Source organism: Ranitomeya variabilis, chromosome 4 (genome assembly GCF_051348905.1).
Source record: "Ranitomeya variabilis isolate aRanVar5 chromosome 4, aRanVar5.hap1, whole genome shotgun sequence".
NCBI classification, from domain to species: domain Eukaryota; kingdom Metazoa; phylum Chordata; class Amphibia; order Anura; family Dendrobatidae; genus Ranitomeya; species Ranitomeya variabilis.
The window spans coordinates 665,676,429-665,694,456 of record NC_135235.1 but is presented as its reverse complement, the minus strand read 5'-3'; the positions used below and the strand labels follow the sequence as shown (position 1 = coordinate 665,694,456).

The window sequence follows — 18,028 nt, the reverse complement described above, 5'->3', positions numbered from 1 at the left end:
GTCATCATCCGCTTGGCTGCTAATTTTAATCCGCTGGGCATTATTAGTGTTGCATTTAGTTACATGTTTATATCGATTGCACAGGGCAGTGTGCCAGGCTGAGAGGTGGTCTGTATAGAATAATACATTGGTTTTTCTTTTTGGTTCTTCCTTTGTGAAATCTGCATAAAGAGTCTCTGGATTCTCTCTAATAATGTCCTTCTTGGGTTTGTTGCCCCACTGCCCTTGTGTTATCTCATGATCTGATACCCAGCCTTCCTGTGTCTCTGGCTCTGGGCTTTGTTCCTTTACTTGTTCCAAATTTGTGTTTTCCATTTTGTAGTTATATGATAATTATAATCCTTATGTCTAAGAAGATTAATTTGTAACAAGTCTATAGGTTGTGTTGTAGTTAAATAATTCTCCTACCTTTTATAGTTCCAGGTATCAGGATGTCAGATGTATGATGCCAGCTGTTTCCAGTCTGTATCCTCCAGGGGATTCTTGTTTTGTCCTTTAAATCCTCCAATTCTTCCTTTTTTCATAAAATTTAAAGTCCAGTTCAGTCCAGATCACTTTTATGTTCCACGGAGTTGAGTTTTTCCAGGTTTTGTCTTACAGTTGCCTCATTACAAGGAATAAAGTGATGGAAATTCAGGAGATCATGTTCAGTGCTTCTTACTCCTAGGAAAGGTGGGCGGGATATATATATATATATATATATATATATATATATATATATATATACATATACATATACACACATATACATATATGCACACATATACATATATATATACACACACATACAGTCATGGCCAAAAGTATTCACACCCCTGCAATTCTGTCAGATAATTCTCAGTTTCTTCCTGAAAATGATTGCAAACACAAATTCTTTGGTATTATTATCTTCATTTAACTTGTCTTAAATGAAAAAACACAAAAGAGAAAGAAGAAGCAAAAAGCAAAACATTGATCATTTCACACAAAACTCCAAAAATGGGCCAGACAAAAGTATTGGCACCCTCAGCCTAATACTTGGTTGCACAACCTTTAGCCAAAATAACTGCGACCAACCGCTTCCGGTAACCATCAATGAGTTTCTTACAATGCCCTGCTGGAATTTTAGACCATTCTTCTTTGGCAAACTGCTCCAGGTCCCTGATATTTGAAGGATGCATTTTCCAAACTGCCATTTTTAGATCTCTCTACAGGTGTTCTATGGGATTCAGGTCTGGACTCATTGCTGGCCACCTTAGAAGTCTCCAGTGCTTTCTCTCAAACAATTTTCTAGTGCTTTTTGAAGTGTGTTTTGGGTCATTGTCCTGCTGGAAGACCCATGACCTCTGAGGGAGACCCTGCTTTCTCACACTGGGCCCTACATTATGCTGCAAAATTTGTTGGTAGTCTTCAGACTTCATAATGCCATACACACGGTCAAGCAGTCCAGTGCCAGAGGCAGCAAAGCAACCCCAAAACATCAGGGAACCTCCGCCATGTTTGACTGTAGGGACCGTGTTCTTTTCTTTGAATGCCTCTTTTTTTCTCCTGGAAACTCAATCTTACCCGGAGACATAGAAAAAGCCTAAAACGTTTTGGAAGAATGTTCTCTGGTCAGATGAGACAAAAGTAGAGCTTTTTGGGCAAAGGCATCAACATTGAGTTTACAGGAGAAAAAAAGAGGCATTCAAAGAAAAGAACTCGGTCCCTACAGTCAAACATGGCGGAGGTTCCCTGATGTTTTGGGGTTGCTTTGCTGCCTCTGGCACTGGACTGCTTGTGTGCATGGCATTATGGAGTCTGAAGACTACCAACAAATTTTGCAGCATAATGTAGGGCCCAGTGTGCGAAAGTTGTTTCTCCCTCAGAGGTCATGGGTCTTCCAGCAGGACAATGACCCAAAACACACTTCAAAAAACACTAGAAAATGGTTTGAGAGAAAGCACTGGTGACTTCTAAGGTGGCCAGCAATGAGTCCAGACCTGAATCCCATAGAACACCTGTGGAGAGATCTAAAAATGGCAGTTTGGAGAAGGCACTCTTCAAATATCAGGGACCTGGAGCAGTTTGCCAAAGAAGAATGGTCTAAAATTCCAGCAGAGCATTGTAAGAAACTCAGTGATGGTTACCGGAAGCGGTTGGTCGCAGTTATTTTGGCTAAAGGTTGTGCAACCAAGTATTAGGCTGAGGGTGACAATACTTTTGTCTGGCCCATTATTGGAGTTTTGTCTGAAATGACCAATGTTTAGCTTTTTGCTTCATTTTCTTTTGTGTTTTTTTCATTTAAGACTAATTAAATGAAGATAATAATACCAAAGAATTTGTGTTTGCAATCATTTCAGGAAGAAACTGAGAATTATCTGACAGAATTGCTGGGGTGTGAATACTTTTGGCCATGACTGTGTGTGTGTGTGTGTGTGTGTGTGTGTGTGTGTGTGTGTGTGTGTGTGTGTGTGTGTGTGTGTGTGTGTATGTGTATATATATATATATATATATATATATACACTCACTGGCCACTTTATTAGGTACACCTGTCCAACTTCTTGTTAACACTTAATTTCTAATCAGCCAATCACATGGCGGCAACTCAGTGCATTTAGGCATGTAGACATGGTCAAGACAATCTCCTGCAGTTCAAACCGAGCATCAGTATGGGGAAGAAAGGTGATTTGAGTGCCTTTGAACGTGGCATGGTTGTTGGTGCCAGAAGGGCTGGTCTGAGTATTTCAGAAACTGCTGATCTACTGGGATTTTCACGCACAACCATCTCTAGGGTTTACAGAGAATGGCCCGAAAAAGAAAAAAAATCCAGTGAGCAGCAGTTCTGTGGGAGGAAATGCCTTGTTGATGCCAGAGGTCAGAGGAGAATGGGCAGACTGGTTCGAGCTGATAGAAAGGCAACAGTGACTCAAATCGCCACCCGTTACAACCAAGGTAGGCCTAAGAGCATCTCTGAACGCACAGTGCGTCGAACTTTGAGGCAGATGGGCTACAGCAGCAGAAGACCACACCGGGTACCACTCCTTTCAGCTAAGAACAGGAAACTGAGGCTACAATTTGCACAAGCTCATCGAAATTGGACAGTAGAAGATTGGAAAAACGTTGCTTGGTCTGATGAGTCTCGATTTCTGCTGCGACATTCGGATGGTAGGGTCAGAATTTGGCGTAAACAACATGAAAGCATGGATCCATCCTGCCTTGTATGGAGCATCTTTGGGATGTGCAGCCGACAAATCTGCGGCAACTGTGTGATGCCATCATGTCAATATGGACCAAACTCTCTGAAGAATGCTTCCAGCACCTTGTTGAATCTATGCCACGAAGAATTGAGGCAGTTCTGAAGGCAAAAGGGGTCCAACCCGTTACTGGCATGGTGTACCTAATAAAGTGGCCGGTGAGTGTATATATATATATATATATATATATATATATATATATATATATATATATATATATATATATATATATATATATATATATATATATATATATATATATACACCCACTAGATGGTAGCCCGATTCTAACACATTGGGTATTCTAGAATATGTATGTAGTTTATGTATGAAGATTTTAGAATAATGCAATTTATACACAGGATTCGGCCAGCCGCGACCAATTAGCGAAGCGTGGTTCAAATCCCGCGCCAATTCGCGGCCGGACTGCGCCAGTCGCTGATTGTAGTATACAATCCCGGCCACGTAGTATATAACAGCCCACGTACCAAATAGCACAGCCACGTAGTACATAGCACAGCCACGTAGTATTTTGCACAGCCACGTAGTATATAGCACAGCCACGTAGTATATAACACAGCCCACGGAGTATATAGCACAGCCACGTAGTATATACCACAGCCCACGTAGCATATAACACAACTCACGTAGTATATAACAGCCCACGCACGCAGTATATGACACAGCTCACGTAGTGTATAACACAGGCCACGTAGTATATAGCACAGCCCACGGAGTATATTGCACAGCCACGTAGTATATTGCACAGCCCACGTAGTACATTGCACAGCCCACGTAGTACATTGCACAGCCCACGTAGTACATTGCACAGCCCACGTAGTACATTGCACAGCCCACATAGTACATTGCACAGCCCACGTAGTACATTGCACAGCCCACGTAGCACATTGCACAGCCCACGTAGTACATTGCACAGCCCATGTAGTATATTGCACAGCCCACGCAGTACATTGCACAGCCCACGTAGTACATTGCACAGCCCATGTAGTATATTGCACAGCCCATGTAGTATATTGCACAGCCCACGTAGTATATTGCACAGCCCAAGTAGTATATAACACAGCCCACGTAGTATATTGCATATCCCACGTAGTATATTGCACAGCCCATGTAGTATGTAGCAACGTGGGCATCGTATCCCTGTTAAAAAAAAAAGAATTAAAATAAAAAATTGTTATATACTCACCTTCCGTTGGCCCCCGGATCCAGGCGAAGCGTTTACCAATGCTCCTCGTGCACTCCGGTCCGAAGAGTGCATTGCGGTCTCGCGAGATGATGACGTAGCGGTCTCGCGAGACCGCTACGTCATCATCTCGCGAGATCGCAATGCATGGAGCGGTCAGCGGAGAGTCGCGAGGAGCGGGAAAGGCCTGTTCTGGATCCGATGGGCCGACGGACGGTGAGTATATAATGATTTTTTATTTTTTAAATTATTTTTAACCTTAGATCTTTTTACTATTGATGCTGCATAGGCAGCATCAATACAGCGTTAACGGAGTGCGTTACACCACGACATAACGCGGTCTTTTAACGCTGCCATTAACGATGTGTGAGCGCTGACTGGAGGGGAGTATGGAGCGGGCACTGACTGCAGGGAGTAAGTAGCGGCCATTTTGCCGCCGGACTGTGCCTGTCGCTGATTGGTTGTGGCTGTTTTGCCGCGACCAATCAGCGACTTGGGATTTCCGTTACAGACAGACAGAAAGACGGAAGTGACCCTTAGACAATTATATAGTAGATATATATATATATATATATATATACACTGTATATATGTTTTAACAAACATTTGAGCCCATGAATCCATTCTATGTCCATATTGCAAGCCAGCGAGAAAATCTCGCTGTACGGATGCCATACGGATTACATACGGAGGATGACATGCGCAAAATACGCAGCCACATCCTGCCTACGGATGACATACGGATCACTGTTTTGGGATTTCTGCGTATTAAGCCTGTAAAAAACGGACCGTATTTCCCTACACTAAGTGTGACCCCAGCCTTACTGGTAAATTCTATGTCTACTTAAACCTCTGTGTGCCTTGTTATGATGGTTACTCTGCACTATTGGGCTTTTGAATGTCCTTTCAAGTGGGATATTATTTCCTAACTTACCACTAGATGGCAGATTTACAGTCATTTATGAGTAATAGGAGTTTTTTTTCTGAGCACATCTGATTTTAATGAGTTCTATATACTGGCATGAATAAACTCCCCCCCCCCCCCCCCGTCTTTGCCAATAGTCCATTCAAAATTCTGCACAAGCAGCTCTATGACACTATATAAAAAATATTTTTTATTACAAGACTTTAATATAGTCTATTTGTAAAGATCTGAAATTTTATGCATATATTTGATGTGAAGACATAGTGTATGACCTTCAAAGGAAACTTACCTTCTATGTAATACAATAAAACAACATCCTGTAGTGTATGAATTCATGTCATATCTGTACTCATGTACCATGCGTTGTCTCATCATGTACTACCTTGCAACCCTTATGTTTTTTAAAAAAAAAGAAATATATGTAATAAAGATTTTTGTATTATCATAAAAAAAAAAAAAAGTTCTTCAGTTCTTGCTAGGATGAGTTACTATATAAAGGAAGCTGAGGGGTGCATTATACTGTATGGAGTACTATGGAGGGCATTATGCTAAGGACTATAATGGTGCATTATACTGTATGTAGGACTATGGGGCTGCATTATACTATATGAAGTAATGTGGGTAGTGCAACATACTGTAAGGATTATGGTGAGTGAATTATACTGTATAGATTATGGGGAGTGCATTATACTGTATGGATTATGAGCATTATACTGCATAGACTATAGGGAGTGCATTATACTGTATGGACTATGGAGAGTGCATTATACTGTATAGAGAACTATGGGGTGCATTAAACTATAAAAAGAACTCTGGGGGTGCATTATACTTTATGGGAGAATGTAGGGAGCGCATTATACTATATAAAGGACTATGGTGAGTGCAATAAACGATATGGAGGACTATAGAGAGTACATTATACTGTATAGAGGACTATAGGAAGCGTCTTATACTATATAGAGGACTATGGGGAGCCCATTATACTATATGAGGACTATGAGGAGTGCATTATACTATATAAAAAACTCTGGGGATGCATTATACTGTATGGAGTACTATGCGGGTACATTTTAATGCATCTAGGATGCATTTTAATATATGGAAAACTATGGTAAGTCCATTTTAACATATGAAGGATTATGAGGAGTGCATTCTACTGTATGGATTATGGGGCATGCATTATACTGTATGGATTGAGGTGAGCACTTTAAACTGTATCGAGAACTATGGGGGCGCATTATACTATATGAAAGACTATGGAGAGTGCATTAAACTATATGGGAGGACTATAGGGAGTACATTATACTGTATAAAGGACTATAGGAAGCCCATAGAGGACTATGGGGAGCACATTATACTATATGGAGGACTATGAGGAGTGCATTATACTATATACAGAACTCTGGGGGTGCATTATACTGTATGGAGTACTATGCGGGTACATTTTAATGCATCTAGGATGCATTTTACTATATGGAGAACTATGGTAAGAGCATTTTACTATATGGAGGATTATGAGTGTAACAACTCTGCTGGCATCACGGCATGGCCTCTCATCTCTCACACTATCTTACCCACTGCTCCAGGTCATAATGTGGTTTCTGTGTCTTGCCAGCTCCATATTATGTGCCTCTGCTCTGTGCATGCTTCCTGGCTGTGTGCATAGGGGAGCGGCGCCTGAACTCTCTGGTTCTTATAGGAATCAGGTGCACCTGTCTAATCTGTTCCTGACCAATTACCAAGAGACCTTCAGTATTTAGTGCAGCTCCACCCAATGGACTGGGCCTCTGCAATGTGTTAGCTCAGTTTGTGTTTAGCTTCTGAGTTTGCCAGGCCTTGCTCTGTGTTACTCCCTCTCTAGAGGGTTTTCTCAGTGTTCTTGCCTTGATCTTGTTGTCCGACCTCCAGGAGGCAGAATATCTTGGTCCCTGTGTCTTTGTTCTTGTTCCTTGTCTTGTTCCATTACCTTGTCTATACTTAGTCCTATCTCTGTCTCCTTGCCTGTGGCTTCCTTCCCTGCTGTGTCTTTCCTTTTGTTCTCAGTCTGCTTATGCTCTGCACTTGTGACTTTGCCTGGGCTCTGCTCTCTTGCAGCTTTGCCTCTGCTCCGCACTCCTGCGGTTTTGCTCCGTTCTGCTCTGCTGCTGCAGAGACCTCTTGCTGCAGCTCCTCTCTGCATTCCTTGTGGTTCCGCTCTGCTTAGCCTTTGCTGCTACAGAAACCTCTTGCTGCAGCTCCTCTCCGCATTCCTTGCGGCTCCGCTCTGCTTAGCTTCTGTTGCTGCTCCATCTCCTGCTGCTCTACCATTTCTATCCGCAGCCTTGCGGATCTCTTCCTGTATGATCAGGTCCCAACCTGTTCCTTCCCACTCCATTCCTTCCTGCTTGTTTCTGTACCTGCATCTCCTGTGTGAACAGGTCCCAACCTGTTCCTTCACACTCCATTCCTTCCTGCTTGTTTCCGTACCAGCATCTCCTTTGTGTACAGGTCCCAACCTGTGCCTTCATACTTCATTCCTTCCTGCTTGTTTCCTTACCTTCACCTCCTGTGTGAACAGGACCCTACCTGTTCCTTCATACTACATATCCGTACCTGCACCTCCTGTGTGAACAGGTCCCTACTTGTTCCTTCATACACACCTGCCAGCCCTGTGTTCTCTGCCGTGCCTGCCAGCCCTGTGTTCTCTGCCGTGCCTGCTTGCCTACTCGTCCAAGTTTCAGCAGTGCTCATCTGCCAGTCGCCTGCACCTGTCCTAGTGTTCCTGTCTACCAAGTGGGATCAGCAGCCACAGCCAGACACTACCCTGGAGTAGCACCTGGCAGCTGCCTGCTGCACAAGCCTGACCTCACCATCAGAGGCTCCAGCGAAAACCCAGGCAGCTGTCATAGTCACGCCCCTTCCAGGGTAGTCTGGTTTGTGGCACAGTGGGGCCACAAACCCCCCGAGCTCACGCCCACCAGTCAGGGCGTGAGCGTGACAATGAGGAGTGCATTATACTGTATGGATTATGGGTTGTGTATTATACTGTATGGATTGAGAGAAGCACATTATACTGTATGGAGAACTATGGGGAGGTCATTACACTATATGGTGGACTATGGGGAGTACATTATACTATAGAGAGGACTCTGAGGGAACATTATACTGTATGGAAAACTATGGGGATGCATTTTTCTGTATGATGGACTATGGTGAGTATATTATTATTATACATTTTTATAGAGCCATTTATTCCATGGTGCTTTACATGTGAATAGGGGGCAATTATAGACAAATACATTAAACATGAGCAAAAAACAAGGCACACGGGTACATAAGGAGGGAGGACCCTGCCCACGAGGGCTCAGTCTGCAGGGGATGGGTGAGGATACACTAGGAGAGGTTAGAGCTGGTTGTGAGGCGGTTCAGTAGGTTGAGGATCACTGCAGGCTGTAGGCTTGTCAGAAGAGGTGAGTCTTCAGGTTCTTTTTGAAGGTTTCTATGGTAGGCGAGAGTCTGCTGTATTGGGGTAGAGAGTTCCAGAGTATGGGGGAAGCACGAGAGAAGTCTTGGATGCAGTTGTGGGAGGAAGAGATGAGAGGGGAGTAGAGAAGGAGGTTTTGAGAGGAACAGAGGTTGCGTGTAGGTAGGTACCGGGAGACCATGTCACAGATGTATGGAGGAGATAGGTTTTGGATGGCTTTCTATGTCATTGTGAGAGTTTTGAACTGGAGTCTCTGGGCGATAAGAAGCCAGTGAAGGGATTGGCATACCTGAGAGGCTGGGGAATAGAGGGGAGACAGGTACCGTATATACTCGACTATAAGCCGAAAATTTCAGCCCATTTTTTTAGGCTGAAATTGCCCCTCTCGGCTTATACTCGAGTCATTCCCAGGGGTCGGCAGGGAAGGGGGAGCAGCAGCTGGCTAATAATACTCACCTGCTCCTTACGCGGTCCCTGCAGGTCCCTGGTTTTCTGGGCGCTGACAGCTTCTTCCTGTATTGAGAGGTCTCATGGTACCGCTCATTACAGTAATGAATATGAACCCGTCTCCACTCCCATAGGGGTGGAGCCGCATATTCATTACTGTAATGAGCGGTACCATGTGACCGCTCAATACAGGAAGAATTTAATCTTAATACCAGAGAGTATATTATTCCCATGCAAAATGGTGACTCATAAATCAATATAAACTAAGGAGGACATAGAGTCAAAGATACCAATAAATATAGCAAAATAATTTTATTTAAATACTCAATAAATATAAAGTTATATCATTATAAATTACATGGGTCTCATACAGTACATCTGTGAATAAATCCAAAATGTGTATTTAAATGGCCTAGGAAAAGAATGTGCGGGGCAGAACGCTGAGCATCTGTATTACATATAGCAGATATAAACAGGTGATGATATACCTAATCATTACAATGTGACAGATGGCAACCTCCGTTGCTCCTGCTTAAATGACACCATCACCATGTAAGTTGCTTCACATGCCCATCGTTCGTATAAATGTGCATATTAATAAAGGTAATAATTACCCATTTGTATGTCCCAGTCACGTTCCAACCAAGGCCACCAACCCCGACACGCGTTTTGCGTACCCACGGTCTCGCTTCCTCAGAGGGCGTCGCATAGATACGATGATCAGTTCGCCTGTATGTAGCGAAATTATTCACTTGCTGTGAGTGCCGACCATTGGGCAGCGCTCACAGCAAGCCAGCAGTGACCACCATAGAGGTCCCCAGGAGACCTCTGGTTGTCATGCCAACCCATCGGTGACCCACGATCACGTGACAGGGGTTACCGATGGGCGGATTTCCGGCACGATTGCCGGATGCGCATGTTAAATGCCACTGTCAGTGTTTGATAGCGGCATTTAATTAGTTAATAGCAGCGGGTGGATCGTGATTCCACCCTCGGCTGTTCCGGGCACATGTCACCTGTTCAAATTAGCTGACATCTGCCAGGAAAGATGTGGGCTTACCGCCGGAGACCACATCAAAGGGAGGGTGTCAGACATCGGCGTACCATTATGTCCGATGTCAGAAAGGGGTTAAACTAGGGCGAGAGCCATGTCAACACATCCCCAGCAGGTGAATATATCCATCCATCCATCCATCCATCTATACAGCCATCAGCCACGTACAACTTAGAGAAATATCGATTTATCATGGCACAGAGGTAATGTTTTTTCCCTTTTAGTTTATCTTAATTCTCTTTGAAGTTAGTTTTAAAAGAAATTGAAAATTCAGGATAAAACTCTGTTATCGTAGAGAAATTCACACTTGGCCTCACTGCACATTTAATGTTGTGGATCATAAAAGCGAAGTTTGGCCACAAAGACTGGACCTGGTCTTGTAGGGACCATATGAGCACATTCAGCAGCAGAGAAGGGAGATTCATCCAATAAAATATCAGGATTCTAGGAAGGCAACAGCATCATTACCCTCCGCTTTCTCTTACAGGCCCATTATCATTTGTTTCAAGTTATTTTCTAACTTGTCAGCAGATTCTACATACGCTGGCATTTGGATTTGTAGTTTACAGATCTGGGCAGGTAAGAGTCAGCGTCTTCTAATTTCAGGAGGTAGTTGGATCCTCCAGGTTGTAAGCTCTATAGAAGAAGGACTTTCGTTGCCCAAAGTAATTGGAAAATTTTAGAGTGGAGGAACATATAGGGGTTAAACGGTATAATGGTGATCACATGATTGCGATATGTCCAGACTACTACCAATAAAGCAGTGAAAGCTGATGACTGAAAAGAATATGTGATTCTTTAATAAGTGGTTACTACTCACCTGGGTAGTCATATGTAGAAATTTCCTCTTTACACGGCTCATCACCCCTCACATCTGTCTCTGTAGTATTAATATGGGTCAGATGTTCACCCTGTAAACAAATATTGTAAAAGTCACAGACAGATGGAGAAGTCACATCTATGATCAGCTCTAATCCTGCCACCTCCACCGTTCTCATTACACAAGTATAAATCATGATACTGGTGGATAAAACAAGACTGAACACAAAACCTTCACAGCCGTCTACACATCATAGGGGAGATCTCATGACACCTTCTCTCCATCTACCTGATGATCCTGAGGAACATTGGGATCTTCTTGTTTACAGTCCTGTGGAAGAAGAGGACGGGGACATCTCTCTGGTGTTGTCATCTTACTGGATAGAACTGCAGAAAACACATAAAGGGACTAATTTAATTTGTTACATACAGATAATTATAGGCTGTGTGTATTTAGTCCTGTCTATTACCTGGTGATGTGAGGGGCTGGGGAACCTCCATCATGATGTCCTGGTACAGATCTTTGTGTCCTTCTAAATACTCCCACTCCTCCATGGAGAAATAGATGGTGACATCCTGACACCTTATAGGAACCTGACACATACAATGACACCGTCATCCCCCCGATCCCTTCATAGAGTTACCATATAATGTCCCAGCATTCCCAGCAGTGTCACCTCTCCAGTCAGCAGCCCAATCATCTTGTAGGTGAGTTCTAGGATCTTCCGGTCATTGATGTCCTCATGCATCAGGGGGTGAGGTGGAGGCCCTGTGATTGGGATCAGGGGTCTTCCCAATCCCTCAGACTCAGGGTCCTGACAGCGCTCACTAGAGGTCTTCTTCACTACTGTGCAATCCTGGTTATGGAGAGACACATTAATAAATCTCACTACAGACATTTCCAGAGTCCTCACCTCTCCAGTTCTGTCCATCTGTTATTCCCATAGATAAGAATGATGTAATGTGACGTCATCAGAATCTCTCACCTCTCCAGTAAGCCGGAAGAGGATCTCTAGGGTGAGGTGTAATAGCCTGTCCGCCATTGTGTTCCTGTCCATATCCAACCTTGATGGGTAAATCAGAAAAATAGTCTGAATATAAAAGGTCTCTACTGAGAGGATCCAATTTCATAGAAACCGTGATGTGACGAGGATGAGACCGATGTAACACAGAAAGAATCCCAAAAATCCCATGTAATAATACAATTAGTGGAGATAATAAGGGAGATAATAAGGGAAACATTTGAGGTGCTATAACATGTAGGTGTTCTATTCTCTAGTCTTGTATAGACTGGAACATAAGTTGAATTGCTGAACAATAGAGATGGGCAAACCCGAACAGTAAAGTTCGGCGTCCTACACCTACTGTACCGGTCAGGGACACCGAACATGGACTTCACCAGGAAGTCCATTTTACTGTTTGAGTTCGGCTGACAGAACACCGGGTATTTGTCACGCTGTCATGTGCATGACAGCGCCGCAAAACACCGCTTCTGATCGGAAGTGAAATCATTCCCCCTGGTCAGAGAGCCGCAGGAGCCACGCTGTCAAAAGAAAGCGTGAGCGCTCAGTAGTGATGTGAGGTATAAAGTTTACCTCCGGCCACTGGTGTCAGCGGATGGGACTGTATTTTTGATAACCAGCCAGGCAAAACTCAAAGCTGGGGGCTGCAACTATCAGCTGTCAGCAAGGTTGGTTATCAAGAATAGAGGGGTCCCCTCGCTGTTTTTTTTTGTTTCTTTTTTACAAAAAGCCTTGTTAAAGCAGACAGCTGGTATACTCAGGCTGGTAAGGTGCCATTGATATTGCTGTAGTCCCATCCGCTGACATCAGTGACAGGAGGTAAACTTAATACCGTTGATCACAGCTGAGACCTCACGCTGTCTTTTGACAGTGTGGGAACCGCGGCTCTCTGACCGGCGGAGATGATTTCATTGCCGATCAGAATCGGTGTTTGCCGTGCTGTCATGCACGGACCACTCATCAAACAACAAAAAAAAAAAGAAATGGTCATGAGCCCACTTCTATGTAGAAAGTAACTAAATCTTTATTAGGTAAAAGAAGTCTAGGTCCAAAAGATGAACATGGGAGTTTAAACGGGGTCATCCACAGTCCACCCCAGAAGAAGGCCGGGCTGGCGCCATTCCAGGAAGAGGACACTTATGGGTCGGTGTGTGTCTCTACTTCCCAACACTGTTATAGCTATTGTTGTATATACAGCTAGCAAAGAAATCCCCTAAAATATCAATATCTATTAATCCATTTAAAAACAACCCTAAATAATACGAGATATGGAAAAACACACAATGGTGAGGAGATATGTCGGCTAATATCTGTAGACAGAGGAAATAGATGCCCAGCTGATAATGTGTATAGCTGAAGGCTTTTTCACTCTATAAAGCGACCATGTTGATGACATCACACACTCTCAGAATGCTAGAGGGCTAATGCAGAGAGAAAAAGTGTCTCCAAATGGTGTATAGCGCATGCATGCCGGCAGGAGGACCTTCCAGGACACATGCGCAGGTATTCCAGGCACAAAAGGTCAAGATAATGATTCTCTCATGTGCCCTGGGCCTCAAATAATGTCAGGATGTGTATAACAGTCCCCATACTGGTGCATGCGCAGTACGAGTCCCATCGATGCTGAGGGCATGTGTCCGCTGTCACAGCAACAGTCAGTTGTCTGGAGAAGGATGAGATATTGCTGCAGTTTACAAATAATAAGCCACAGCGGGAACCAATAAATGTCACAGCAGGTGCAATATTAACACCTATACGGGAAACATATAATGCAAGAGATTCATATACCGGTAAGTTACTGTAGATATTTAATATCTTATTGAGATAAAATAGATATAATCAGAATCAATATATATATATAGTTACAATGGCTCTGCAAAAGCCCCAAATAGGCAGATTAGAATAATGTAGTTACATATATCAGTCAGTGCAATATTGGAGGCACGAGTGTGCGGAATAAAAACTGGGGTCACAGAACAGTAGATATCACCTGTGGTATACACCATGCTAAGAGGTGTCCAGTAATCCAAAACGTGGCTCTACTGTATGGAGCCAGAAGTAGTGTAAAGGCCCCGTCTCACATAGCGAGATCGCTAGCGAGATCGCTGCTGAGTCACAAGTTTTGTGACGCAACAGCGACCTCAGTAGCGATCTCGCTATGTGTGACACGTACCAGCGATCAGGCCCCTGCTGCGAGATCGCTGGTCGTGTCAGAATGGCCTGGACCTTTTTTTGGTCGTTGAGGTCCCGCTGACATCGCTGAATCGGTGTGTGTGACACCGATCCAGCGATGTCTTCACTGGTAACCAGGGTAAACATCGGGTTACTAAGCGCAGGGCCGCGCTTAGTAACCCGATGTTTACCCTGGTTACCAGCGTAAATGTAAAAAAAAACAAACAGTACATACTCACCATCTGTTGCCCGTTAGGTCCCTTGGCGTCTGCTTCCTGCTCTGACTGAGCCGCCGTACAGTGAGAGCACAGCAGTGACGTCACCGCTGCGCTCTGCTCTCAGCTCTCACTGTACGGCGGCTCAGTCAGAGCAGGAAGCAGACTGCAAGGGACCTGACGGGCAACAGATGGTGAGTATGTACTGTTTGTTTTTTTTTACATTTACGCTGGTAACCAGGGTAAACATCGGGTTACTAAGCGCGGCCCTGCGCTTAGTAACCCGATGTTTACCCTGGTTACCCGGGTGCTGCAGGGGGACTTCGGCATCGTTGAAGACAGTTTCAACGATGCCGAAGTCGTTCCCCTGATCGTTGGTCGCTGGAGAGAGCTGTCTGTGTGACAGCTCCCCAGCGACCACACAGCGACCACACAGCGACGCTGCAGCGATCAGCATCGTTGTCTGTATCGCTGCAGCGTCGCTGTGTGAGACGGGGCCTTAACAGGCTTACAGGAGAAATCCCAACATACAGATCCTAAATTACACAACCAAGGCCATCTGTCCATTCAGCCCCGTGTGGGGCTCATTTTCTGACATTTTGTCTGACAACCTCCAAGTCAAAACTCTCCTTTTGTAATTTCTTCACCCTGATGATACTCTCTAATTTGCCTATCCATGGAGTATCCATTTTAGCTCCGATGTCTCCGAGTTGTTCACTGAGGAGTCTTCTAAATTCCCTTTTACTTTTTCCCCCAAAAGTCTAAATATAAGGACATTCTTACTAACATTTTGGTCCAGGGTCTAGATAAAAAAACAATCTCAAAAAATGAATGTGAATTTATGGCACCTAATTGTCACCATTCCCACTTTTTATGCTCTCCATAAAGTTCACAAAGGGTTAGACCCACTCAGACGACGACAAAACCCAAGATCGAAACAAAATTAACATATACCCTACTATAAGTAAAAGGCAAAAGAGCATATAAGTAACGTAGGGTACTTAGCAAAAAAATCTTTGGGATGCACATTACGGTTATGTACAGTTGAAACCAAAAGTTTACATACAATAAATAAAAGACGCATCTGCATGTTTTTCTCAATATCTGACACGAAATCAGAATAAACCTTTCACGTTTTAGGTCAATTAGGATTACCATAATTATTAATATTTGCCAAATGCCAGAATAATGAGAGAGAATGTTTTAAGGAATTTTTATTACTTACTGCAAAGTGAAAAGTTTACATGCATTAATATTACTATGCCTTTAACCCCTTAACCCCCAAGGGTGGTTTGCACGTTCATGACCGGGCCAATTTTTACAATTCTGACCACTGTCCCTTTATGAGGTAATAACTCTGGAACACTTAAACGGATACTTTAAAGCGTGGTGCGTATATCCAATCAAGGATCAAATATGTATTAGCAACTGGATAAAAATTAACCTTTATTTAGGTACAGTGGGGCAAAAAAGTATTTAGTCAGTCAGCAATAGTGCAAGTTCCACAACTTAAAAAGATGAGAGGCGTCTGTAATTTACATCATAGGTAGACCCCAACTATGGGAGACAAACTGAGAAAAAAAAAATCCAGAAAATCACATTGTCTGTTTTTTTATCATTTTATTTGCATATTCTGGTGGAAAATAAGTATTTGGTCAGAAACAAAATTTCATCTCAATACTTTGTAATATATCCTTTGTTGGCAATGACAGAGGTCAAACGTTTTCTGTAAGTCTTCACAAGGTTGCCACACACTGTTGTTGGTATGTTGGCCCATTCCTCCATGCAGATCTCCTCTAGAGCAGTGATGTTTTTGGCTTTTCGCTTGGCAACACGGACTTTCAACTCCCTCCAAAGGTTTTCTATAGGGTTGAGATCTGGAGACTGGCTAGGCCACTCCAGGACCTTGAAATGCTTCTTACGAAGCCACTCCTTCGTTGCCCTGGCGGTGTGCTTTGGATCATTGTCATGTTGAAAGACCCAGCCACGTTTCATCTTCAATGCCCTTGCTGATGGAAGGAGGTTTGCACTCAAAATCTCACGATACATGGCCCCATTCATTCTTTCATGTACCTGGATCAGTCGTCCTGGCCCCTTTGCAGAGAAACAGCCCCAAAGCATGATGTTTCCACCACCATGCTTTACAGTAGGTATGGTGTTTGATGGATGCAACTCAGTATTCTTTTTCCTCTAAACACGACAAGTTGTGTTTCTACCAAACAGTTCCAGTTTGGTTTCATCAGACCATAGGACATTCTCCCAAAACTCCTCTGGATCATCCAAATGCTCTCTAGCAAACTTTAGACGGGCCCGGACATGTACTGGCTTAAGCAGTGGGACACGTCTGGCACTGCAGGATCTGAGTCCATGGTGGCGTAGTGTGTTACTTATGGTAGGCCTTGTTACATTGGTCCCAGCTCTCTGCAGTTCATTCACTAGGTCCCCCCGCGTGGTTCTGGGATTTTTGCTCACCGTTCTTGTGATCATTTTGACCCCACGGGGTGGGATTTTGCGTGGAGCCCCAGATCGAGGGAGATTATCAGTGGTCTTGAATGTCTTCCATTTTCTAATTATTGCTCCCACTGTTGATTTCTTCACTCCAAGCTGGTTGGCTATTGCAGATTCAGTCTTCCCAGCCTGGTGCAGGGCTACAATTTTGTTTCTGGTGTCCTTTGACAGCTCTTTGGTCTTCACCATAGTGGAGTTTGGAGTCAGACTGTTTGAGGGTGTGCACAGGTGTCTTTTTATACTGATAACAAGTTTAAACAGGTGCCATTACTACAGGTAATGAGTGGAGGAAAGAGGAGACTCTTAAAGAAGAAGTTACAGGTCTGTGAGAGCCAGAAATCTTGATTGTTTGTTTCTGACCAAATACTTATTTTCCACCAGAATATGCAAATAAAATGATAAAAAAACAGACAATGTGATTTTCTGGATTTTTTTTTCTCAGTTTGTCTCCCATAGTTGAGGTCTACCTATGATGTAAATTACAGACGCCTCTCATCTTTTTAAGTGGTGGAACTTGCACTATTGCTGACTGACTAAATACTTTTTTGCCCCACTGTATATTAAAAAGCCAATTATTTGGCAAAATTAAAGACGAAAAAAAAAAAAAAAGTGAGAACCCTAATGTGATTTGTGCCCTATTACCAACGCAAAAATGGGGTTTCCACAGCACAAAGCTTCAATATAGGTGTCCGATACAAAGTGGACAGGAACAGAGAAATGGCTGGGGATGGCCGGTGTGGGGCGAGATCTACCCATGGATATGGGTTTGTTTAAATATACCGTCTCATGTATATCAACCTCTTTATATATTGTTCCACCCACTATAGCCTCTTAGTATAAGGCTTGAATAATTTGCTATGTCAGAGACTATGAATGAATCCATAGGGGACAGGGATATTGTTTGAATGGAAAGAACTGGATCCCATAAACATGTGGGTGGTCATTTATTTTTTAATGGTATGTTGAAGCTTTAAGGAAACGCT

The 18,028-nt window shown here is 43.5% G+C and overlaps 1 protein-coding gene across 1 annotated transcript in view; it reads right to left on the bottom strand.

The window, feature by feature from the left end:
• LOC143766237 (uncharacterized) overlaps positions 1 to 18,028 on the bottom strand; it is a 233,595-nt gene that overhangs the window by 204,115 nt on the left and 11,452 nt on the right. Inside the window, exon 2 of the mRNA XM_077253752.1 lies at positions 12,115 to 12,193. Coding sequence (XP_077109867.1) covers positions 12,115 to 12,193 — 79 coding nt within the window. The remainder of the gene's footprint in view (positions 1 to 12,114; positions 12,194 to 18,028) is intronic.